We start from the raw sequence: 27,268 nt of genomic DNA, 5'->3' as shown, positions 1-27,268 counted from the left end.
TGCTTTAACAGTGTGCTTTGCCCTCCATAATGTGCCATCTGCCTGCTATCTTTTGTCAGTTCAACTAATCCTGTTTCTCTGAGACACAAAAGAGGACAACTTCGCACATCACTGACTCCAGCCTGACCAACTCATAGTTGATAGTGAAAAATTTAACATATTCCACTTATTAGTGACAAAGGAACTTTTTAAAGCTTTTAACTGTCTTACTCTTCATTTACATGTAGATACAATCTACTAGTGTAGACACAAGTATAAAAATCACACATTAGTGCAGCTATTTTCTGGTAAATATTCAGGTAAATTAATGGCATAACAGAACCTGGTACACATTTTAACTGTTAGGTAACTAACAATACTTAGTCTGTTTAAGCAGCTGCTTGTTTGCAGGGGGTATCTACACAAGTGGTATTCCTGCTTCCTTGAGTGTGATGACAGCTTCGGGCAAACACAGTCATTACAGGCTTGCTACTCACTTATGTTTGAAGGCCATTTCCCTTTTCTCTGAACTCAGCCTTCTGTCTGGAAGTAGGAACTGATTAGCCTCTTTGAGGGACTTGCAGTTTGCAAAGACTTCATCAGATTAGTGTTAGCAGCACTGACATTGTGATATTAAGTCATCATGACAATATAGAGTCATGGAAGATGGAAGTAGTTTTTGAAGGGGCAAAAGTACAAGCTCATACCATTAGCAATGCTCATATAGTTATATAGAATGGATGACATGCAGAGAATAAATTCTTGCCCGTCCCTCTGTTGCCTTCTATTTCCAAAGCAAGAGATCTTGAGCTTGTATTAACCCAGAAGTATGTCCAGATGACAGCAAGGTAGGGAGTCCTGGATGTCAACTGTAATATTTTATTGCAGGGCAAATAGCTAATAACGGTGAATAAGCTACAAATGAGGGTAGGCCTAAGTCACTTCTAATGTGGATATGAAGTAAGACATCCTAATGGCACCATTTTACATTATAACCAATCTTTCACCCCAAATCCCCTTCCTACCAAGTATGCAAATCTCCCAGATAGCATACAGTTGAGCATGCATCCAGGCAAGGCTCATGTCAAAGGACTTCCCTAAACATTCCAAAGGGCGATACTCCAAATCTGAGCATTTGTCAACACACACTCTTGCTGCTATTGAATGAAATACTACCATTCCAGCAGTGGCAGAAGTAGGAGATACAGAGCAGTACTTTATTGCAGAATAGATGTTTTGGAGCTAGCACTAGCTCATTAGCCTGCTACACAAAAGACCAGGCTACCATTTCTAGGCAGGCTTTAGTTGTCATTTATGAATTTAGATGCAATTTATTCCTTTATCTGAAAATTCAGTTATTGGTAGAAAGTCTTGTCCACTTAGTTCACTCAGTTGAGTGGTCTGTGGCAGACCCTCACCACAACTCTGGCAGTGTTACCTTCACTTCTAACTTTGATCTAGGAACTTGACAGACCAGAGGTCTCCATAAAGAGAGAAAGTTTTGAGGGAGAGGTTCAGCTAGATCAGTGGTCTCTGAAGTGGAGTGTGGGAAGAAAATATTTTATACAAAATATTTTTTTAGAAATTATCAAGTAAAATAAGTAGAAATAACTAAGCAAAATTAAATAGACATTATTTAAAATATTTTTAAATTTATATTTTTGTGCATTTTAAAATAATGTAAATAATATATTAGTACAGTAGAACATGCATACAGTTTATAAATGAATAACTATACATGTCTTGGGGTGCATGCTTAAATTTTTTAAATGATGGGTTATGTGATGAAAAAGGTTTGGAGACCATTGACCTAGGCTATCTCAAGGGGCGCCCCTTCCACCCAACATTTCTGTAATACACATTGTGTTTTGGTATTAATTCTATAAAAGAATTTTTTATTACTCCTGTACTTAATTTGAGATAGAGCTATATGTGATCAACACTAACACAAGATTTTTATACTCTAGTTGCTACTTCAGACAAGTATTCCAACATTAATAAAATCTTGCATTAATCATAAAGCCTTTCAAACTGGAGCCAGAAGTAGGATGTTTTAGATAATTTCTTTCTGTGAGGAACCAGAAACTATCTGTCAAACATGCTTACATCCTTACTGAAACCTTATGTTAACATAAAATAAACAGAAGATCAACATGTCTGGGCCTTACGACATGCAAGTATACAGGCTTTGCTGCTGAAATTACAGTTCCAGGAAATGTTTTTTCACTATTACAAATACTGTTGCACACCCTTTAGAAATTATCACTGTTATTGAGGTCTTTTGTCACAGCCCAGATGCTGTGCAAGTGTGTCATAGTAAAGTAATGGTTTTAATAGCAATCACATAATTGATGAGACCTTAAAGTAGTTTCTATAGGTGCATGTTTAGTATGCTGTGACTTAATACAGTCCAGCAAGAATTTGGCTCTGCTCAGTATAACAGATACTCAAGTGTTTCTGAAAAAGAAGTTTTTTAAAAAAATAAGAAAAAAAGTCTAGAATATGGTACTTTCTTATTTATATACATAACATATGAAACTAATCTGAAGAACAACTACGTTCCACTGTGTAGCATACTGGATTACACATACTATAAACAAGCAGCAGAAAGATCTTGTGATGCTTCAAGTGTTAATGAACAAGCTTTAACTATCGAGCATTTTAGAGGAGTTTACATGCTTTTTTAAAGTGGTCTTAACATTTAAGCTTGTAACTAGTACGTTTTCAACGTTGTAGAGATTGTAGTAGCATTGGCATTAACGTCAGCTTTCACTCAATATATTCTTCAAAAGATGTCATAATATCACTCTGCAGATTCATATCAATTATACAAGCCATCTGCAAGAAAGCAAATTAGTGTATTTTCAGAACAGTCAGACATTAATGAATATTACTGGAGGTCAAATATTTAATAAATATTTAATAAAAAAAACCTACAAAGCTTCTTCTCCAAAAGTGTATGCTTCCTCTACTATTACAAGTTTGAACATGCATGTTGTTGAAACCCCCTCTGAAAAGAGCAGAACAGGACAAAAGCATCAGTAGACCTTATCTGAATCTAGCATGGCCTCACACTGCAGTTCTTACATTCCATTGTACAATGTTATGAATTAATTAAATATTTAATCATAAAAAAGTAGCAATTAAAAAACATTCATTACCTACACCAATAAAACCGTTAGTTTTAAAAAGACTCAGTTTTGATATTTCAGACCAGAACAGTATGACTAGCACTTCATTGACATGGAATATGTTGGAGGATATAGGCTGCTTGCAAGACTTGAGGTTTGAAATTATTCAGGGGGCAAGAACTCCTCTTTAAAATTTTCTTTTACCATGCATTTATTTAAAGCTTATGGGAGCAATAGGACCGAGCAGATAGTTTTTCATATTGCATCACTTGAATACCTGCTTTGAGTTTCCTATTTCATTTTCTGGACTGACTCTTCAGGTAGCTTACTTCTGTTGCTTGCAATCCGTAAGGACCTGTGCTAACATTTTTTATTCTCTAAAGCTGAAACAAAATCATCTGGCAAGAGTCAGCAACTTACTACTTCTCTCCTCCTGCGTTCTTGTTCCATTTTTCTAGCCAAGTTACGGTCTTGAATGAGAGTGTGTTGTTGAACATCAGGCAGTTGTTTGCTCTTATGCTCTTCTTTTTGGGGCTCACAGTCTGTCTCTGCCATGGCATCCAATACTGTGCCTTCACGTCCCCTTTAAAGACAGGAGAAGAGATCGGTATAGAATAAAAGTTGTTTCTTCCTTTTCTTCATAACAAGCTTTTGCACCTAAACAGAATTCTGCAAATAATTTAGTTGATTCATAATAATTTCCCCTCACAAAAATTATGTGCATGCAATTGGGCTGTAGTAGGCTAAGGTTTCCTGTGTTCTGTTTGCAATCTATATGCACACAGGATTTATATATATGCTATACAAAACTTACATGCACTTTCTTTGAAAGACGTACACAATTTTCTGTTACTTTCTTGGCCCATGATGTTTTGCTTCTACCTTTTTCCTCTTCAACTAGTTATTCGAGATAGATTTCACTAACTTCAGGCAAGCATCTGTAAAGTCTTATTCCATAGAGCTACATGACTGGGTTCCTCCTTGCAGAAACCTGTAGTAGCTGAAGGCGCCTGGACTGTTCGCTATACTTTTTGAACAAGGAGTGTACTCTTACGTCTCTCAAATGCTCTGTTTATTAAAACAGTACACTGCAAACAGGTGACCTGTTCTAATACAGCCAGTGATGGGTAGGGGCAGGAGAATTTATGAACCAGCTCAGACAATCTTTCACAGGGTTAAACAGACAACGAAAAAAAAAAATCAAGACCACAGAAGAGGGAAATATTACAGAAAACAGAGTTTAAAAAAAGTGGCAAACAGCAATTTAAAATACTACTGCAATGCAGTAATTAGTAGGCAGTTACTTATCCCACTCAGCATAATAAGAGACCTCAGACTGGGATACATATGTGGGCACTCACTAAAACAGAGGTGGCAAACAACTAGGGAAGAATACTACAGCAGTAGCTTATTGAATATGTTTCTCTACACCAATGCAAAGAATACTGCTGTCTGAAGTGGCGTACCCTGGAACTTCTTTAGCTTATGTTCAAACCAAGTTCTTGAAGATCATGTTATCCTGCTTCCCCTTATGATAGCAGTAAGATGGGGATTTTCCTGGCTGCAGATATAGGAAAGTTCCTGAGGATGGTGTGAATTCTGGTCATGACCTGAGGATTGAGTGTTCCCAGGGACAAAAGAAAAAATAAAGTACCCAAGAAGTTTGACTGCTGAAATTATGCTTATTTGCAAGGGAAAAAGCACTTTTATGCATTTTGGATATGCAGTTGTACTTAGAGTAGTACAGCTCACCCCCTCCAATCGACACATGGCATTTACCTAATCCAAACCACTTGTTCCTAAATAACTAAGACAGTCAGTACCATAGAAGCCAAAAAAAAATAGAATACTATTTAAACATATGTGGTTACAAACCTCTCTTTTTCTTGAGAAAGGTTTTGCAGTTCCCTCTCGGCTTGCACCAGAGGCCTTTTCAACTCCTGTGCTTGCCCACTCCTCTTCTTTAATGCTGCTTTCCTGAACTCTTTGAAGCTCTCAGCAGACGTTTTTATCGGAGCTGGGAGCATCATCGTTTTACATAAGCTTACCCAGGAATCTGTATTCTTAAATCCTGTATCCTGAAGTTATTAGGAAAAAGAAAACATGAAAGAGGCAAAAATACTCTACAGCTATTAATCATCTGTAATCTGCTTAGTTCTTATATTAGCACAATGTTGTTTTGACTGGGTTTTTTAGGAATATCTACAACAAAATATCCTTACTTTGGCAGAACATTAGTGCAAATACAGCAATCTAAACAGACCAATATGTTTTCTCATCAAATTTGAAATTCTTTAGTCATATGCTAAAAATTGTTAGCATTTGTAGCTGTTCTCACCCAATTCTTTACACCCACCTTTCCACTGTTTAATTCAAAAAACCATGAATTCACAAGACTGAGCTTATGCAAGGTCCGCTGACAATATTGCAAGAACATCTGTCTTATTTCTACACATCATCCTTACATAACGATAGTTTTGTATTAGGCTTGTGGGTTTTGTTTGTTTTAAATAGTTTTGGTTTCCTCTCCTCTCTGCCCCCAGTGGTGTTTTCTTCACAGCGTAAAACCAGTTTCTCAGGAGGCACTGCTTCTAGTAGAAGATCACACAATTATGAAGAAAATATGTATATTTGAAATTAAATTCATTAAGTTAGTTAATACCTTTCCGAAAGCTAAGTGCCTACAGAAAAATCCAAGAAATATTTTAATTCAACAGACTATATAAAAACTTTTTAGGTCCAGAGGCTGACATGATCAATTATTTAGACTAGTAATTTTGATTGGATGTTTTTAAATAGCTGATTACCACAGAAGAATTTAAATAATAGGTAAGAAAATTCATCTGTTCCTCCATTTAAGATAACCTATTTTATGCTAGGAAATACTAGGAAACCTCAGATTATTTATTTCTCAATTGTAATAACATCATCAAAAGTGTATTGTCCTGTTTCAGAACAGGTTTTTCAATAGCACCCAAGGCTATATTCCACACTACTCTTATTTTTGTTATTGGATCAGCAAGGCAAAACACACTAATAGCTTGAATATTAGAACTAGATCAAGATCAAGGAATACTAGGTTCCTTGTTGAAATATTTAAATGAGATAAGCCATATTTTTAATGACAGAATGGATGTTATTTTTAACAATCTTATATCCTTTACCTTCTGAAGTGATCAGAGCTCATATATTGTCTGGTTTTAGTACTAGAAATTAGATAAATCTGTACAGATTATAACAATGCCCAAGACTTATCAGAAACTAAATATTTCAATCATAAAAGACCAGATTTTCAGATATCTCAGGACAGGGAATTATTGATCTTAAGTATACCCAAGCTCTTCTCCTAGAATAGGACTTGAGAAACACTTACCTTTCTTGAAAGAATTTTGGATTTTGGCTCTAGCATGTTTTTACCATTAGGTTTATCATTAGATGTACAATGACCTGATGGAAGAATAAAGAAGATTTTCACTCATGTTGATGTTGTTATGTTTGCTCAAATTTAAGTGATAAAGATTTAGTCATTCCAGAAATTGACTTAAGAATTTACACTGCTGTTTTTCTCTTATTATCAGTATTTGGTCCAGAATGATAGAAATTTTCCCAAACATCTCCTAAGCTTAAGTTGAACTGGGCCACTTCTCTCCAGTTTGGGGCAGGGGAAGGAAAGGTTAAGCTCAACTACAGATAAGGTTTACTCCTGGTTAATTCTAGGAGAGGTCCCAGCAGAATACCCCAAAAGTTTGGTCAGGTCTCAACACAGCACCTTGCTACTTGCTTACCTCCCATCCCCTCTCTACCCAGCCCTCTTCCATTTCGATTCCAGCATTATTTAAGAGTACCTCATTCATCATGTAAACTCATTTTGCCTAAGGCTCTCCAGCCTATTTATTAAAAAAAAAAAAAACCAGCCAACAAATAAGTCATCCAGTAAAGACTAGTCATCACATTTCCAGTAGCCTACACAATGTACAAATACTCCATGCTGTTACCTCTTTGTTACCTGTGAGGGGAAAAAATCCTCCAACACTTACACAGGCAAAGTCAAAGTGCTATTTTGTCAATATTAAATTAATTACAATTCTGATATACTGTGTTACTGTAGAAGATCCTTACTATTTTGTGTGAAAAAAACCACTTTTGCAAAACTTTTTAAGACTTAAAAAAACTTCCTAAATGCAGGAATAGATACAATTTCCTACAGTCATTATGGTAAGCCTGAAAATGGACTTTTGTAATGCTAGGGACCAGCCAGGATACGACACTGTTAACAAAAGCCACATATTTTAGGGTAGTTTTGTTTTATCTTGTGTATTACCTTCATTATATTCCCTTCTAAAGAGCTTCTGGGATGAAAATCTAGGTGTATTATGAAGCCACTATTTTAGAACCAGATATTAACAATAGATATATATGTATCATTCAGCAATGATCCTCTTCTGAGGTTTGAAATGTTTCAGTATTTAAGTAAATGTTTAATAGGAAACTTAAGATAACATGATGGGTGGTTTTTTTATGCAAAGGATAGTTCTACATGTTTGAATCTAGAATGCTGAAGACAGAGTATCAAAGCTTCAGCTACTTTGTCATAAAAGGGGTTCTCAGGACAACCTCATAGCTTCCAGAAGTCAAGACAAGAACAATCCCTGGCTTTTACCCTATGCCCTCCCGCAGTGCCTGTGAGATGGTGTAATTGCAAGTGAGCAGGAGACTTTTTATGGTACAGTGGAATAACCTCTGAAGCCTCAAGTACTATTGAAGAGAGTTCCAAATCCTGATATGTCCATTCTCATGGATTCCAGGTCCCGTTAAGCAAAGTCTACCTAGATCAAATTTTGTTATCAGAGACTTGTTCTCCTCCAGAGCAGAGGACTAGTGTGTTAAGTGTTCCTCTTAATACAATAGGCATCTTTCTTTCATGTTATATTTGTACAGGCATCTTGAATCTTCATATAAGAAGCCTGACAGTCTTGAGCACTGAATACTCCAAAATAAAGCAAGAGCTTCACATACCCAAAAATGTCTAATCCCAGTGTTCAGATCAATTTGATCAAGCCGTTATACCTGTGAAGATCTACCTGAGGCAAACTTAAGATGAATTTAAGTTTATAGTCATGTCTGTCTTAAAACTCTATATAATACAGGAATATGAGGTTGTGTCAAAAGTATTGGCAGCCATGGGAATCAAAGCATGCCTTTTTAGAGCTACTTACAGCAATGCCAGCGTTCATAGAACCTCTCGTCGAGAGACACTGATTTTTAATCTGAAGAGAAACTTGTGGTCACCAGTTTCATAAATTAAGCTTCTTAACAAGCCACCACTGAATTCAGCAATACACCCAGCCTGCACCCATACCAGAGGTGTCACAAGTCTAAAATCAAGAACTCTTGTTTCAGAGATGCAGGTAACCTCACAGAAATGCCTAAGACAGTGAGATTCTCTACAAAATTCAACAAGTTGCTCTAAGCATCTAGTTCTAAAATGAGTTTTCCTGGTTTGATCTAAGTAGAAACATCGATTACTGAGCACCCTCTGAACTATCAGTAGGTTACAGGCCCTACAACAGTTCCAGTTTAGCAAAGTTTTTATTGTTGTTTTTAAAAAAAAAGCCAAAATCCTGTATTCTCCCCTCCACTTCCAGTTTTCTAGAGGAGTTAATAGTGGAACAGCCAAAATAACATAGAGCACAGCTGGGGCATGTATCATTGCCAGAACAGTGAAACACCACTGTGTTATGGAAGGGGACAGATAACTAAACTCACATAACAGTGTTAAAAGCTCTGCTATGCAATATAATACTGAAGTTCAGGTGTACTCAAAGGCAGTTTCATTACTGGATCGTTCTCATATTAAACACAGGAGCTCCTCTACAACTGTCTACACAACTGTCCCTTGAAAAAGGGAGAAAGAAACAGTACAAATCAAATGAGTATTAGGAATAGGAAAGTTAAGAGGAATAAAGACTAAGCAGTAAACAGTAAGTATGGAAGGGAACAAGCTTTCTCAATAGTTTTGGCTATGCTTTTTTTCCCCTCAGATTTAAGCTCCATAACACATATAATCTAACTAAGCCCTTTAACATATTAAGATAACAGCAGGATCTTTATAGTTACAGTCATGCAGTATACAGGACAGGAATTGAAGTTTTAGGCAGCATCAAAACTTTGTAAGTGAAGATCATGAACTGGATCCGTGGAAACTTGTACCAGCTTCAGCTGCTACAAGTCTAAACAAAGTATGTTTATAAAAAGGTGTGTTAAGACCATGAAAATACTGAATAGAACATCTTGAAGAATTAAATGTCCATTTTTAGAGTTGTATTAAAGCAACTCAAGTACCCAGCATTGCTTTTGGCAAGAATTAAGGAGTTAATCAGCACAAAGGCTGTGTCTTTCAATTTCATCAAGTTTTCAGAAGCTTGTTCCCTTCCCTGCTCAAGCCTATACAGGTAGTCTAGAGAGGAAAGAGTAAAGGAGGAACCAAACCAATCACGTCTGGCAACACTAGGCTCTCAGCTTGGATGGTCAATGTCCAGCTCAGAGTTCTTTAGTTTGAAACATGTATGAAGTCTGATGTGTCTCTATGCGAAATGCAGCTTTCAGGGAACCTGTGTTCTTGAAATAACTGCAAGTTTGTTCCATGGAGAAAGCCTATTTGATATTGATTTACTGTCAGATCCTTGTCACCAAGAGCTAGAGATGGTAAGTCAAAATACATGCAAAGTGCCCTTAAAAGAGAGCTCCATGCACCTTCAGCAGAAGACAGCTTAAAGGCCTGTGAAGTTCAACAGATTGGAATATTGGTTCTCTCAGACTTCCTGGAAGACTGGGTTACATATGCCTAGTACTAAATGCAGAAAGCTAAGTTCTTAAATCAAAAAGTAATTTGCTTTATACATTTCAACACAGAACAAGAACCAACCATTTAATTTTTTTTTCTTAAAAAGCAAGAAATTGAAAAGAAAAAGAACGAGCAAGGAAAAATTGCATCCCCTCCATTATTCTACAAACTGATTAATGTACAAGTATTCAGCATTTTATTTCTTTAAGCCAGCTTCATATACATTTTTAACTTTTCAGCCTTGATGTCAGTTACAGTTTTTATTATGACAATACATACTTTGTTCTTGACTTATGGATATTGAATCAGCAGTTCTCTCACTGGCCTTGTTTTGAAGTTTATTTGATTTGTCTAGGTGTATTGTTTTCTCAGCTTGCTTACTCCAACCAGCACCGTCAACCTGGGAAGTTGTGTCAGATACCTAGAAAATAAGTTAGCACTTCAGAACATATTTTGAAGTCTAAGTATGTGGATTCTCATTATATAGCAGCTAGATTACAGATTTAGGCGCTTAGAGCAGTAAATTGTTGCAGATCTAGCTTCTGTGAACACCAGGGAAGAATAAGATTTCATTCATATTATGGTAGTTAAAGCAAGTTCTTGCATTAACACTTTGGATTTAGAACATGAACTGTTTGAGGATCCCAAGCGATGGAGGGGGTAGAATAGGCTCTTTAGCCTGTAACATGGTACAATGTCATAGAAGCTGGCTTTTACTGTTGTAAAGCCAGTTGCTCCTCTCTAGCTTATGGATCAGGGTGAAGGGCAGCTGTATTGCTTCAGTTCAGTGGTAGTTTTTCTCTGTGAAAGACTGTGTAGTAATCCCCTTGAACTGGATAAGGTGTTGCACAAACCTGAGTCATAATATATACTGCTTGCTGCCTTGGATAGTGGATGCAAATGGGAAAGGGAGAGTTGCTTTTCTTCCTTTCTTGCAGGCTACATTCTTGTGCTCATAGACTCAAGAGGTAGTTTTTCTCCATTTCAGAAAATAAAAACTATTAAAACCTGGCTAAAGCAGCTATGTTTGAAACCACGTTGGGAAAGATAAACATCTTAAGATGGAAGAGATCATGCTGCTGCAGTAACATCAGTAACTTCCTTTGTAACATAGATGCTCTTCTAACCAGAATACTCTCCAAGAATGTATTGAGACAGAAATCAACAGTATCTAAACATTTCACAACCTCATCTATGATCCTGAAAGCCTCAGTTTCCGTGGCTTTAGGAACAGGAAGAAAAAGCAACACGCTTTTCCAGGATAGCCCCTAGAATTTTCAGAGTATTACTGAGCTTAAGAGATTGGTATTTCTAGAAAACAGGAACACTGAAACTGTGTGTTTACAGGGTGGGATTTTAACCTATAAGTGTGCAAGAGTTCCTTAAGTTTAAGCTATAGAACTTAAAAGAAAAAAAATAACTTTTATAGTACATTGTAAACTTGATTTATTGATCAGCCAAAAATCATTCCTTTTGTGTTACAGCTGACAGGCAATGAATTAATGCCCTGTTAAAGGATAAGAATAACTTTTTTAGTGGAGTTTTACATAGGGGTTTTGTTGTAAACCTTAAGTGGTCTTCATTGCATCAAGTTCAAGCCTGGAATATTATATTAGATCTTATTTAAAGAAACAAGAACATGCATTAAAGAAGTTATTTGAAGTGAATGCACTGAAGAGAAGCATGTATTCACCTCTAGAAGAGCATGTGTGCACTGGGTGACAGAAGACTTATTTGTCCTTGGAGTACACCGAATTGTTTGCTGATCTGGAGCATCATGCAGAGCAGATACAGCTGATATTATACCTGAGAAAGAAGGAGCGTATGATTTCCCCAAACTTGCAAAGTGCAGACCTACATCTCAAAATCAGGTCACTGTTTAGATCTCTGAATTAACTGGATATGAAGATATGTATCCTAGCTGCACAATGAGGCAGTTATTTTTGATTAGTTTTCAATTGATTTCTCAATTAATCAACTACCAGCTCAAGCTGTCTTTTACCAAAATCTTACGCCTGAAGTTATTACACCTTTTGAAGTGAGGGAGGGAAAAGAATACCTCCTTGAATCAAGTTTCTAAGCAACTTAATATTTGATATGTTGAGACAACAACAATCAATTCAGATGGCCTATGGCACCAAGCCTTAAATTCAGCTAACAGGGATTTCAGACATAAACAAAGTGGTGGTGATGGGTTTCATCATCAAATTCCTGTTTCAAGGTGTTCAGCACTTCCTGCAATCCTAGGTTCATTAAGGTACAATTTTCCATCTCAGAGGGAGGTATGAATACTTCCTCCTGTTTTAATACTGTTCTGCCCCACCACAAGTGCCCCAGGAGTCTGAAATCCTAGCCAATCCTCCATGCTGCCACAATTTTACTTACATCATGCTCTTTATAATCCATATCCTGCAAGATCTTTTTCTGTTATCCACTTGATAATCTCTGAAAGCCCAAGATAAGCTTATTGGGCAATAAAAACATTAGTCCTGCTATCCCTTCTTTCCTCAGCAGTCAAATCTATCCACAATTCTTGCCATAAAGATGGTACCTGAGGGATACTGGGCATTTTGTTCTGATGGCTTAAGTGATCTATTCTCTAAAGACTGAAGCCTCTGCAGTACATTGGGAGGTGGCTGTTGGAGTTCAGATGATCCATGATTTTGCAAGCTACTAATAAGAGATGAGGGCTGTGCTTGCAGAACAGCATTGCAGGATGACCTCTGTAAACACAGTGGTATTCTCTAGAAAGAGATTGCAGTAGTTAATACAGCCAAGTCTTGATTTTCGTAGCTATTTGATCCCCTTTTCTCAAAACCACCCCCATTTCCACTGTTTAAAGGATTCAGTAGTCCTTGTATTGTGATACTAATCTAGCATTTTCTAAGAGTTTAGGTGACAAAAACCCATGAGGTAAAGTGACACTGCCTTCATCTGACAGATACAGAAAATTCATGAGAACAAAGGGTAACAGAGAATTTGAAGTATGATGTTTGCTGTTACTCAGAAAGTCAGTTAGAGGCTGTTATGACTGACCAAGCTGAAGCTTAATTCCTGTATCCCGTTTTCTCAAGTTTATTGCTGTCATTCTGTCACTGCAGAGGCTGCATATTTAAACAAAAAAGTGTGTTGCATAATTCCTCCCCTCAGTCTTTGCTTATGAAGGTGCAGAAGGAACAGCTGAATAATAAATCTGCAGCCTAGTTTCCTGTATCCAACTAAGCACTTTAAGTGAAAGCAAGCCTATTGTAAGAAGAATGAAGGCTTTACTGTGATCTTGCTTTGAAATCCAAGGTCTCTATCTCTGGTAGCTTCAAGGGAAATTGTGAAAGGCAGCCAACACCGACAAGACTTAACACCCACTGTATATACAGGAATAGACCAGTTCAATATTAGAGATATTAAAAATTATTTCTAGATAAAACTGCTGTTTCTGATAATAGTACCATAATAATAAGTAATATAAAGCATCCTGAAAACAATTAGTGTATTGTACAATTTATATACTTTCAGACGTAGAAGTGAGATTATTCATAGATAAAAAAATGTTTAAGTGGGTCTTGCACTGTTTATTAGGTCAATTCTATATTCAAAGATCAAGTTGGAGAGGATTTTTCTTTTTTGGGGGTGGGTGGGGTGGAGGTATGGGGTGTGTGGAGCATTCTCCCTCTCTCATCTTTTCCTTTCTCCTTCACCCAGCAATGATGGTAAAAAGTAAAAGTCTCAGTTCTTCCAGTACATCAATTTCTATACAGATACATAAGCTACTTTTACACACAGCAGATTTTAAATCTCCATTAAGTCAGTCCTACAGAACAAGTAGCATTCAAGCCATATTCATTATTTCCTGATAAAATTGTGTCATTTCCAGTACTACTGTAACAACTTTGTTTAGGGCAAAAATGTTATATCCATTCCAATTAGTTTACCTTAGGCTTTTCCATAGACATTGGATAGTTCTGCCTGGCTGCAGATTGTTTTGAGCAGGTTTCTGTAACTGTAAAGACAGTGAGGTGGGTGGGGAAATAAATCAGTCATTTGCATATGTTTCATTATTCACACATACAAGATGTGAGTTGCAGTTGTACCTAGAGAGCCAAACCTCAGTGAAAGGAACGTTCTTATCTTGAATACTTTGACTTCAGCTTGATGTGTTCAGAGAACTCCTCTAAAAAAGAAAAATCCTAAAGATTCCTGCAGGATCGGGGTCTCTGCTGCCATCAACGATTTCACTGTGCTTGCCTCCCCACACTGCAAATGACTGAGCAACCTCCTCACCTTACACTGTTACCTCATATCAATATCTACATTGTAGACCTCTAGTTTGGCAGATCTATCCTAGAAAACTGAAGAGAATTCTGTGTACAGAGAGAAACAGAATTCCAATACCTCGATGCTGCAGCACTACAACGTCCCCTGAACAAACTTGAGATAGCTTAGGCACCAGGGTAGGGTAGACTTCGGCTCTACAATCAGTGCTCTTGGCACTTCTGTCCCTTAGGGACTAACGCTTACCCACAAGGTAAGGCACCCTCGTGCTGCAGCCCAGAAGATGAAAATAAGGTAAATCACACTTTCAGAAAGGAATCAAAACCACAAGAGTAAGTCCAATTGTCAACTCTCCATTAGATACACAGACCTCTTGCTATCTGATTTCGGTCTCTGAAATCTTTCATTGAACATCCATTCACTGAGTGGATGCTGTAGTGGTTTGTTGTCATTGTGATGTTTGATTTCCTGTTGGGTTGGGTTGGGTTTTTTTAACCTACAAACTCAGTGTGAAGACACTCATTTAATAGCACTTGAATTGAGCCTTCAACATGGAGCAAACCTACAAGAATAACTGAAATCCTTGGTAAGCATGTAGAACAGTAGATGCTAACTAAGGTGGCAGATGTTCTGCCTGCACAGATACAAAAGGAAGCTGTCTGACCTGATTCAGAGTCGCTGCTATCTGAAGAGCTAGAACCACTGCTAGTGCTGCTGCTAGAGTCCGAGGAGCTGCTGCTGTCACTCAGTCTGCTTGGTCCAATACTGGACTCAGCATTGTTTTCAACTGCAGAAGAAAAAGAAAGAATTTAGAACAACCTGCAGTAGAGCAGTTTTCATATACAAGACTAGGATCAACCTTGTTGGATCTATTCTCCCATTTAACAGTTTCTCTTTTGCCATTTCCTTGCCCACAGTCCACTGAGCAGTGGATTTGAGACCTTTACAGAGGGAGATTTACCAGCAGCAAGTTAGCTGAATGAATAAAATAGCCAAGGAAGAGCTGTAATTGCACAATTTACAATCCTAAAGTAGGTTAAATCTGTGCTGTCTTAAGACAAAATTCAAGAAAATTTCCCCTGTAAATTTTCCTGCTGCTAACAGCCTGTTTCTGTGCTTGCTGCTGCTTGCCAGACTTGCATGCTGAAGTCTATCTGTAGCCAACTCTCTTCTTTCTCAAGCCATATGTACTCCAAAATTGTAATCTTTTGCCACCTCCCCACCATCTGACTGTTTTGCATCTGCAGGGTTGATTTAACTCAGTTTATAGTGATTTTGCAGTGAAAAAGCTTTTTCAAGGTGTGTTGCTCTGATGGAAGCTTTAAAAATGGATACCAGTTTCCCTGGACACAAGTCTTTTGTTAAGTGCCAGCTTAAGCTCCTCCTCGTTTACAAGCCAGATGACAGTTGTAAAGATACCATGGCCTGCCTCCTCCCTCTCCCCCCAGCATATCCTTTGCTATTGATTTCAGCTGTCTCTTTAAGCTTTTCTTTCTAGGAAGTGTTCAAGCCATCATGTATACCAGACAGGAAGACTATTGACTGAGCTAATGCTGGATGCAAGCCTGTGTCTTGCAGGGCTGTTTCTGTCATTTCAACTAACTGGTTTTACATAGGAGCTTAACAGATATCTAATAGAGGGCAATAATAGCACTCACTAGTTTAGTGAGGAACAACTTGACCTATAACAGTAGTGTCAGCTGCATTGATCCGACATGAAGTAAGTGTAGATATGCTAAAGTATGTACTGAATTTTTGCCTTTGATACCAAAACACATTATTGCCTGAAAAACTGAATTGATTCTCCTAGGACATTTCCTTAAGATGAAGGCAACACAGCACACCTGGCACTGATGCAGAAGTTTTGCTAGCATGCAGCCTCACTAATGCCATCAATCTAACAAATATGACTAGGGTTTGTTATTCTTGAATCTCTAGGCCACAGAAAGTGAATTGCAAATACATAGACTGTGTGACACTCCTCCTTCCTCACTCTGCTTTCACATGTCAGCATGAGGGAGAAGGTGTTCAGCATCCCTTAATCTCTGAAGCTGTTATCCTCTTTACCTGTAACAAAGGATTAGATGCAAGAATAAGGAAGATGTTTTAGACAGGAGAAGTAACTGACCACAGTTGCTGCTGTGTCTCCAGCTCACTCAATATAAGAAGAATCTTAAGAGAAGCTTCCCATTGCTAAAGACCTCAACTGTTCTGAGGAGAAAGTCCCCAGCTGCATAACAGTACATAAGGCCAAGGGGAGAATCCCACTTTAAGCTATTTCTGTTGCAAATGAATAAGAGCCAGTTTACACTTCAAGTTCTCCTCCTTTGGGTTTAGTTGACCATTGACATCCAGTAGTCTCTTCTCCAGCTCTTGTTTCCTCTTAGAATTGAGTTGTTCTTTTGACTTGGTTGTTTTTTTAGCTGCATGTGAAACAGAAGTTAACGTTACAGCAAAACAGAAAACAAGTCTAGGTTGTGGGGTGGGTTTGGGGTTTTGTTTGGTTGGGTTTTTTTTGGTTTTTTTTTTAATGCTACATACCCTGCTGCTTTATTGGTCTCTTCCTCAAACAGGTTGCCACATATTTCTCTAGCTCTCTGAGTGTTGAAGCCTTTAAAGTTTCAAAGTCTATTTCTATCTCATCAGGGTTAGAGTTCCTCAGTGAATGTTCTCTTGACTGTATTATATGGACTACTTTTCCAAGCTTATCTCCAGGAAGTTTATTTATGTCCAAACTCAACTGTCGTTTTTCATCATAATTCATAGGCTTGGCACCATCTTCATCTTCTGACTTCTGTGCCAACAAGACCTGCTGCATGGTTGTCTTTGATTGACTGCAAGAAAAAAGTATATCACAGTAACAGCAGTTTAAAATAATTTGACACCCACATAAGTCCCCCACACTCACATGTTTAAAGACAGCTTTTTCTTAGATTTCTTCTTATGTTTTAGGTTTTTCTTCTTTTGAATCAGGCTCTTTATTTTAGCTTTTTCCTTGTTCTTACTTTTCTCACTTTTAGCCTTCTCTTTTTTCTTTTTCAGTCTAGGGAAGTATGCTTTGGTCAAAGACCGCAACTGCTGGTGAACAGCTTTAAGCTATCAAAAAACAAACAAAAAAATGCTGATAATCTTAGGCAGTGTAGGAGGAACAATAAATTTGTCCTAAATATCACAGGAGATTTGTGGTAGCTGGGTGGATATTAATAGGAAGTTTGCTTTCCAAATGATGTTTATTTTCTAAGCATCTTACTATATTATAGATTAGTCACAGACTATGTATATAGAAGATGTAAGGCTACTTATTTTATGCAGACATTTCTAACAGCATATGTCTTCTAGCATTCTGTGAAAAATAAATAAAGCAAAAAAAAAAAAAAAATCACTGTAGGAGTATCCAGCAACCTCTCTTTAGTTTCAAGCATTTGGGAAGTATATAAGTGCTTTATTAGTTTAGACCTCTACAGCATTACTGAATTAGGTGAGTGAGACTGTGCTTGTGCATCTTTGACCCATAAACCCCAGACACTTTGTGATATGAAATGGCTAGTTGGAACATACTAACAGTTTCAGTGAAAGGCCTAACACAAGTTTGTTTAAACCTCACAGAAATTAGAAGGAAGATGGACAGTTAATGAAAATTAGAATTTAGATGCACTGAAATAGTTCACTGTTTTGAAGGCTGTCTTGTAGACTTTTGGTTGCACTTGTGCCTATATTCATAAATTGATGATGTATTTTCTGCTCTGACAAATACTGGAAACTAAACTGTCCCTCCTTTGAAAAGGAGAAAAAAATTGCTAATTTTCACCATAGTTTATAGATACAGCAGCAGCATTATGTTCAAGCAAAAGCAAGACCCATTCCACTCTTAGCCAGCAAAACAAAGCCATGCTTCACATTGGCGTGAGCACGAGATTCCTTCTGTTTTACTTTATACTGAACTTCCTGAAGTAGAATTTAACAACTTGCTTTTGTGTGGTTCAAAAGAGACTGAGTGTCAGACCAGAGCTCTTCAACTATATGAAGGAAACACCATTGTTAGAAGAATATGCCACTAAGCTATGAGTAGAGTATCTGGATTCTCTCATCATACCACAGCAACACAGTTTTATTTTTTGAGAGTCATCTGAAGAAATAGTAGGCAAGAGTACTAAAGCAATGATTTGCTAAGATCAGTTTGTATGGCTGAGGCACTATTCACTTAACATTTGGAGGTGCTTCCAAACAAAAATAAAGCTCTGTATTATGAAAACCAAAGTACTATAGAATATTTTCAATACTGATTCTCGGTGCTAAATTCTAGAACAATTGCAAGTAGCACTATCAGAGAGATTATCTGTCATACACATTGAGTGCTAATGCTTACTTGCTCCTGAAGCTTTACAAGGTGAACTGTTGTCTCCTGCTCAGAGTCCTCAGATGATTTTTCTTCTGAAGAATCATCATTACTGCTCTCACTGGAATAAGTTTCTGTCATTTCTCTTGTAGGTTGTGGCAGAGGAACACTTGCAACAGGTTCATCAGGAATTTTGGCAAAGTGCTTCTCAAAAACATCCTAAAGAGTTAGGTTTGGGAACAGCAGAGAGGTCAGCACATTTTTCAGATTTCTAAAAGCACTGTGAAAGTTGCTGCTTGTTTTCCAGAACTACATTAGTAAGTGCTACATAAGGGCATGAGATGACCACAGAGGAATCTTATAGTTCTATTCTTTTTCAAAGTCTGACTCAAGTGATAACTCACCTGAAATTTTCTTGCCATAGCAACTATTGCATGGTCTGGAGAATTATGTTTGTAGCAGCTCATGAACATTAATCTAACATCTGTAGCAAATTCTTGTATATCACTATATTCAAAGTTATCCATTTTCTTCTAGAGGAAAAGAAAATTAATGCACATTTAAGGCTTAGAAGTAGAGAGCATCATCAGAAAAAGAGGAGGAACAAGAATTTTGACAACCAGTATCTGGTTCAGCGTGTATCAAGACAGTAAATATTGTAAGAACCATTATGGAAAGACCTGATTCTCATTTACTTTGTTAAATGGACAATTCTGAAGAGAATTTCCTATAAACAGATTTGCTAACTGTAATTGCTGTAAGGACTTTGTAGTACTAATTTCAACACTAGGTCAAGACCACAATATTTGGGTGATTTTATTTGGTCATGTACTCAGCACTTGTTTTTGATTCTAACCACAGTATTTATACAAAGCCTATTCCATGGTTGTTTGAATCAAAGTAATGGGCTAGAAATTGGGAAATAACCTTTATATTGTGCAAGCCAGTTTTCAAGATAATTCAATAGACTATTGAAATTCAACACCCGCCCCGCCCCACTCCCCCCCAAGATGGATCTTAACTTGACTAAATATTGCAATCCCAAACACATCCAGTGTTCAAAAAGCACTGGCCATATATCTCCATCTAGAAGGGTTCCTTTTCACAAAAAATGTGAGAGGTGTCATGTAAATATCCAGTGTTGAGGCTCCAAGGCACTTCACCAAGGATAATGAGATTCAGAGGGAAGCAGAAGTTGACATGGAATTGTGCATCCTTTCATAGAGCATTAGTAACAGCATTGTGTTTACAGACAGAAAGATAGTTAACATGCAGCCTGCTTGGAAGTGCTTCATGGAGATAGTAGTTCCCTCACTACTTATATTAGCTTGTTCACTATGCACATAGTCACAGTGAGACTTATGAGGGTTTTGTCAGCAAGCTTGGCTTAGTTTGTTGAGAGAGGTAAGTGTATATGGTTTCTATGCCCATTATTTCTCTCAAAGGAAAAGCAGCCTTCATGACACTTTTTCAGCTAACACTATTAAAATACAGTCATTACACAAGTTATCCAAGCAAGCACACAAATAATTCAGTTCCCTCTGAAACATACTTACTTTAATGGTTCCCAGGTCTGTTGGACATTTGGTGATCCCTTGGTTCTCACCAAGTGAGAAAGAGGCAACATCTATAGGTTTTAAGAAAGGCCACGCATATGCTTCATGTTTCTTTGAAAACATTTCTTTAAGTATTTCATTACAATGTTTTAGTTGTTCTGACAAATGAATCTTTTTAAGAACTTTAGGTGATTGTTGAGAATCTGGCAAGTATCTCTTCAGAAGCTTATTTGGTATCACACATTCATTTTCACCTCTGTATGCTTTAGCAGCTTTTCTTTCATTACATGTTGCAGAATATTCATCACTTGCTGTGAATATTGACGTAGGAGTTGTAGTGTCAGCCTTCCTTTTCACACCTTTTTTTGCCTAGAAAAGAAAATTTTACAGTCTAAAATACAGGTGTCCAAAACAGTGAGAGAATGGTCAGCTTTCAGATTACACACACAAAAAATCTAAAAAGTGTCAGAACTTTTACAGCTATTGAAATCAGAACAGAATGTGGCACTTCCACAAGTTCTGACTGAAAACTTACAAGGCATTACAAGATCAGTATGCCAAGCTCAATCTTAGATGTAGACGAAAGAACAGAGTGTACTGCAGGTCAGGTTGTGGTCAGTTTTTAGCCATTTGAGAAGACTCCAAGAAGCTGGAGGGTTATGAAGTTACCACAAGATGACTGCCATGGGGAGGAGAAAAATTACTGCAATTCATTTTAAGCTTGGTTGAAGGCTTTATGTACAAGGTTTATCGCTATTTTTCTTTAACCTAGGTGGTATTTAGTTTGGAAGCTATACAATGTGTACTTTGTCATCAGTGTTCAGACTTCAGTAAAGTGTAAATATACACTATAGGAGAACCTGGCACATGTGCCTATTCCTCATTGGGAGAGCAAGACCAAAACTAAGTCAATACAAGACTGTTCATCTGGTGAAAATGTCAGATGTTCACATACAATTCAGATTGCAGTTAATAATGATTTGCTTTTGTGAGCTACAAACATCTTCCAAGCTAGTTACACAGTGTTTAAGCAAACATGCTATTTTTGGGGAATCAAGCATTTGATTTACATTGAAAATGTGAGAAGTTATTAAATAGAACTTAGAAAGAGCTTTATTTTAATGCAAAACCCATTATCTACACCTCAAGGAAAGAACAGTTTCTGTATCAAGGTAAAGCCTGCAGAGATACAGTAGTACACTTCAAGAATGACCACCTTAAAGTTCACTTTATTTCTTTGAGAACATTTTAAAAATCACATTTATAAGAAAAGATGTACCAAGCAGTCATGTCAATTTCTGCATAGTTTCTAGAATTAGTACTGGCTCAGTCATTTAGTAGAGACCTAGAAGATTTAAGAGGTCTCTTACTATCTTCTATCACAATAGAAGTTTTGAAAAGATATTGCAATAACCATGCCTCCTATGGTTTTGCTGTTAGTGCCTGAAGGAGCAATCTCAATACCTTTCTTTCTGAAAGTTATTTGAGGAAACTTACTTTTGTTATAGGGACTGCAGCTGGCATTAAAGCAGACAGCTGAGCTGCAGACAAAGGCGCTAGTGTAACCTGCTGTAGCTCTTGAGTCATCACAGGAGGCTGCTCGCTGCTTTCAACATGTTTCTGCATTTTGCTTTGTTCATTTGAAGTCCCAGAATTGGGCTGCTGTGGTTCTGGTTATTTGAAACAGAACATTTTAAAGTTAGGTCTTAAATGCTGCAGACAACTGTTTAATATGGTCATGAAAGAAATAACAGGACCACTCTTACACACCCAAACTGTAAGAATAAATACAAACAAGAGCATTGTCACATATAGCAACATTGGTATCAGCACCTTTAGTACCTCAGGGAGAATACTGTACTGAGTTACAGGTATTTGGTTTCAGGGAACCTCAGCAGAAAGTTTAAAGAGACATCACACTAAAACTTGTACATTGTAAAAGCATTCTTGCTAAGATGACAATCAAGCTGTTTTCTACATACACATAAAGACCAAACAGCAAAGAGTGCATCAAACTGCATCATGAAGGTTCAAGTTTCCTAAGCATACTTATTGCTTATCAATATTACAAGTCTCCATCACTGATTTGATGACAGTTTAGACCAACGTTTTTCCATATTTGATTTGACTGGTTAGATGACTAATGTCTTTTCCAGCACTGATTTTGTTCAGTTCTCACAGAAGTTCACTCCTATTACTTCATATAATACAATGCTACACAACACCATGACATTCTCTGAAATGGAAGTCAATTGCCTTTTTTTTTTTTTTTTTTTCAGGGAAATAAGCTATGTGTATAGATCTGTCTCTAAAACCAAAGTATGCAAAAGACGGGACAGAAATATTTCCTCGATCATAACAGCATGATCTACTACCCAATTCAAAAAGAAGTGCTTACAACATTTCAAGATTTGTACAAACTACGTTTATGCATGTTAAAGGAATGAAGGGACTTAAACAGCATTAATACCAGGAAGATTGTGTTACAAAAGCAGTGCAACAAGCTGTTGCAATCATTTGAGAACCAAAAAGCTAACTCAACTTCCAATGCATTTCTGAACAGAAGCCTTTCCTGGGAGTCACCTGTACCTGTTCAACCAACATATTCTGTCAAGGCAATGAATGCTTGAGATTTTATTCAAATACAGTAGCAAGACAGGAAGCCAGCTGAGTATCCTCTTCTTTCTCCTAATCCCCTCCAAATTATTGTGAAAGCACTGAGAAATCCACTGCTTTTCCATATCCATCTAATCAGATCACTGAAAGGTAGTGTTGCTCCTCAAATATACCTTGAAGAGAAAGCTACAGAGATCTATCAAACTGTAATACTATTTTGAAGAAACATTTGTTTCAGATACTACCAGCAACAAGGACCACCACACCACAAACAGGAGTAAGAGGCAGCAAATGAGTAATCAGGAAACCCAGAGGAGCTGTATAGTTGCATAGCTAAATAATAAGATCATCTGTTAAGTGGTCCAGTAAGAACTGAGCTAACGAAGATCACTGCTCTGTGGCTGTTGGAAGGCAAATAATTAAGAGAGATTAGGGTGAAGAAGTGTTGCAGCTCTTTCAAGACATAGCTAACATTTCCCCAACAACTGACAGCAGTGCCTCTAGGCCAGTTTGGAATACTGCCTTGGAGGTCTCCAAATTAACCCATTGAGATGCATATCTGATTCCATGCACTGCATAGTCTTAATTCTGTCAATATAAATATTTATTCTTTGGCCATGTTGAGAGCTTAGATGTAGAAATGAGTACTCTGTAAAAGTGAAACAGGTTATAAGAGCAACTAAAAAGGCATAGAAAGTCAGTGATGAGTAATATGTTACAGCTAATCACCTGGCCCCTTGCAATCAGGCTTCCCAATGTTGCTTCAAGCCCTTACTGTGTAACTCCCTCATAAGTCTGAGATGTCTTGATTGAATCATCCTTTTTGTGGGCAAGAGCACTGCATTTCACCAGAAGTTTGCCTGTGAATATGTGTTGTTACACTACCGGTGAAGCTGTTAATTCTGATTTTTACCCATTAAACACACTTTATTAGTGGAAAATAGAAAATCTAGCTAGTACCTGTAAAAAAATATGGCTGCACTGGATCTGCTAAAGCATTAGCATTGCTGTTGCTTGCTTGATATGTTCTGGGAGGAGTGGAGAACACCTAACTGCTCCAGGATTAAGTTGTAACAAGCTACAGAGGATTCCCCATTTCCAGCTTTTGCTTGGTTTATATGTTAATAATTCAACATACAATACAGGACTTACCTTCTGGCTTCTTTAGTTTTCTCTTTCCTTTGTTGGGAATCACTAATCTTTCTTCTGGTGGCATTTGGGATATTTTCTGCATAAACAATTTTTCTAGTTCTTGGGCCATAAACACAATGTCATCACTTGGCTGCAAAATACAGTCAACAACATTCAGAGTAAAGGAGAAGCTGCAATAATGGAGGGCTACCATGTAAAATAAACAGTCTATAGGATCTTGCTTCAACAGATTGAAACAAGCTACCAGTACCAGAGAGGTCTAAGTCCTTGCCATCCTTGCCCCCACAACTCCCTTTAGTACAAGTTCCTTTATTATTGACATACTCTTTCTCCCACTATCCCATTGCAGAGTCCTACTTGCTTTATAGCCACATGCTACACAGAGCAAATGGAGAAGGGGACAGATCTATAACTCCATTATTCATTCCTTATTTGAATAAATTCATATGTTTGGAAGAAAGCTGTTGAACCTTAAAGATACTAAGAAGCCAACAAGCATCCAAGTGCAGGGAGATGCTCATACTTCAAGATAGGTTAAACTTGTTGGAGGAATGGAGCATGCTTCAGGGTTGCTAGCCTTAAACCTATACAGCAGTTACACAGTGCTTGCTGTTCATGAGCTCTGCAACCAACACCCAGAGATTTTGGAAGAATCCTTGTGCAGGAAAGACAACGCACTCAGTTGTTGTAACAGCAGGCTAGACCTCACTTATGTACCCCAGTCAGTCCTAGCAACAGAGCCACCCCACCTTTCAGAGAAAGTAGTTTCCAAAAAATTGCAAAGACCTTAGACTGATTTTGTGCAGGCTCTAATAATAATTTTCTTGGTTTTAGACTTTCTTGTTCAGTAGAATTGGTTACTGGTAAGAGGTCGTGCTTTACATACCTTGTTATATATGTAACAGTTCGAGAACATAGTTTTAAAGTCTTCAATGCATTCTGCAGCTTTTGTGTAGTAATTGTGTTCCAGACGCTTTTTAATGGTGCTCAAGTCCATAGGTTTCTTTATGATACTGTAATAATCCTGTGGTTTTGAAAGAGTTAGTCACACAACAGATATCTTTAGTATCAAAACATGAAGGGTCTTACACATTTAGTTAAGAAAGTTAGATTGCAAGAGTGTATTGCATTATGTTGGAAGGAATATTTTCTTTAAAAAGAAAACTCTACCCTATAGTCATAGGTACCACAAAAGCAACTATTCAGGAACACTTCACCTCGTATTTTCTCCTTGTTCTGTCCTGTAACATCGACTGTTCAAGGCCCCAAAGAATATTTATTTCAACAGGATCCAGAGCTATACTGGTAGTAGTACTTATGAAAGTATATGTACTTCTCATTTGTTATCTTAAAACCATTTACCTGAAGTAGCAGTCCAGTTTAAACAACAGGGGGGAAAAAAAAGCAGAAGACAGACTTTGAGAAAGACTTAGCCACAGACACCAAGTTCTCAGTTGCTGATCAAATAACCCCTGGGTTATATTGGCTTTTTTCTTATGGTTAGTCTAGTGAAGATGTGGCAATATGACTGAAAGACAGCTGGAATGTGAACTATTATGATTATTTTAGTAGCAGGGCTAAAAGCTTGTAATTAAGAGCACAAGGCTAGTTCCCTGCTGGTGCATTTAAGAAACCAGGACAGGAATATTCCCCCACTAAGTTTACATATACATTGTAGTTGTGTGAAGTTACTACTACTTCAAGAGTCTTCTAAAGCTGTCCTAACGGTTTGGTTTAGTGAAATAAAAAAAGCTAAATACACCTAAGTGCAGACTGTTGAATTTACTACAACTAAATGAAGAAAAATAATGCAGATAATAATTAAGTATTGTCCATTCTGCATCTTGTAAGACCTGGAGAAAAGAGGCAGAGGAGGAAAATACCTTCATTGTCCTTGCCATGGAGCTAGAGGTTTGCTTGTTATTGTGCAGCGTTGAACTAACACACACTTTTAAAAGTCAAGAGGCTGCCTTAGAAATCCAGAGAGGCAGAACTGGCCTGAGGCCAGCTGTAAATGTTGCTACAACTCTGACTGAATGACCCTTAATATTAACCTTAAGTGACAGTTCTTCCAAGAAGGAAAAAGGGTAAGAAAAGACACAGAAAGATAGTCACTTTGACTGTGCTTTAGGACAAACTGACCAAATGAGTTTGTGACAAAAAACAGCTGCAGATAAAGGCTTTTGTCTGTTCTAAACAGAACCAATGATTTTGTAGAATAAGTCTTGGGAATCTGAGAAAACTGAATATGATTTGCTTAAGCTGGGGGAGGAAAAAATAAAAAGAATCAAAGGAAATATACCATGGCTTTATTTAACACCTTTCTATTTATCTACCAAGAGCAGTATCTTCCAGGTAATTTCAAATACCATCGTGTAAATAACCAATGTTTTCATTTAACTGAAAAAGTTGGGGTGATCCAAAACTGTAGCTTAAAGATACCTCAGTTAAGACAATATGTGACAGGACATTATATTAATTCACTTTGTTGCAATTAAATTGTAACATAAAACTCACAAGGTAATACAGAATAAGAATTTAAGCATCAGATCTTGTATTTCCTAGAAGAATGTTCTACCACTGCATTATGAGAACACCGTATCTCTTTTTCCTTCCCTATTTTTGCAGGGACATCTAATTCCTATAGAAACTTCAGAGCAAGATGCCAAAGTTGATTTAAAATAAAGAAGTACTACAAGTATAATTACTTCTGTGTGTCAAAGTGGGTACAGATTTATCTGCCTACCTTAGGGTCAATCAGATCTGCTTTTCCATCATAAAGTATTTGACATTGAAAGAGGCTGGCTGTTTCTTATTAAAATTAAAAATCTCAAAGGCAAAAAAAAGTATCCATCATATGCAGTGTCAAGAAATATGGCTAAACCAGCAGGGAGGAGAAAAGAAGACAAGACAGAATACCAACATCCAGAAACTCCAAGAAGCCTGTTTAAGCATTCTTATTATCTCTTAGAAATATTGATTTACTACAGTCTCAGATCAGAAAGCAAACCAACAAAGATGCAGCCAGAGAGAACACACAGTTTTCTTGCAGACTTGCATTAATGGAAGCAGTTCACATACAACAGATCAGAGGACTACTTCTGTATCAGAAAAAACTCTTTTAAACTAACATTTAATCACAAATTCTGTAATACTTTACATACTAATGCTCCAATTCCAAAATGGTTCTTACAGGAAGATTCAGTGCTGCTGCATCAACAGGCTCATGAAACGGCCAGGAAAAGTTGTGTTTCCACATGGCTTTCATGACCACCCTCTGTAAGTACTGAAGTTGGTTTGTTTGACAACCACTATTTTTTTTATTTATGTATTCTGGTGGAGGAGGGTTAATAATAACAGAACAGTGTTGGCTTGGAACAGACAT

At 37.4% G+C, this 27,268-nt stretch overlaps 1 protein-coding gene across 1 annotated transcript; it reads right to left on the bottom strand.

Annotated features, from left to right (window-relative positions):
- Positions 1-1,784: 1,784 nt before the first annotated feature.
- On the bottom strand, positions 1,785-27,268 carry BRDT (bromodomain testis associated). Its single transcript, XM_074907303.1, has 20 exons — positions 27,077-27,268; positions 24,770-24,907; positions 23,884-24,013; positions 21,613-21,785; positions 20,116-20,484; positions 18,964-19,092; positions 18,590-18,778; positions 17,132-17,319; positions 16,765-17,057; positions 16,533-16,646; positions 14,888-15,010; positions 13,884-13,951; positions 12,506-12,677; positions 11,648-11,760; positions 10,234-10,375; positions 6,484-6,557; positions 4,970-5,188; positions 4,076-4,137; positions 3,531-3,693; positions 1,785-2,817 (listed from the first exon to the last, which is right to left on the bottom strand). Exons 1-20 carry the CDS (start codon positions 27,266-27,268, stop codon positions 2,749-2,751), a joined length of 3,120 nt encoding a protein of 1,039 aa, XP_074763404.1. The 3' UTR covers positions 1,785-2,748.

Source organism: Athene noctua, chromosome 5 (assembly GCF_965140245.1).
Source record: "Athene noctua chromosome 5, bAthNoc1.hap1.1, whole genome shotgun sequence".
Lineage (NCBI taxonomy): Eukaryota > Metazoa > Chordata > Aves > Strigiformes > Strigidae > Athene > Athene noctua.
This window is presented reverse-complemented; position numbering and strand designations above follow the sequence as displayed.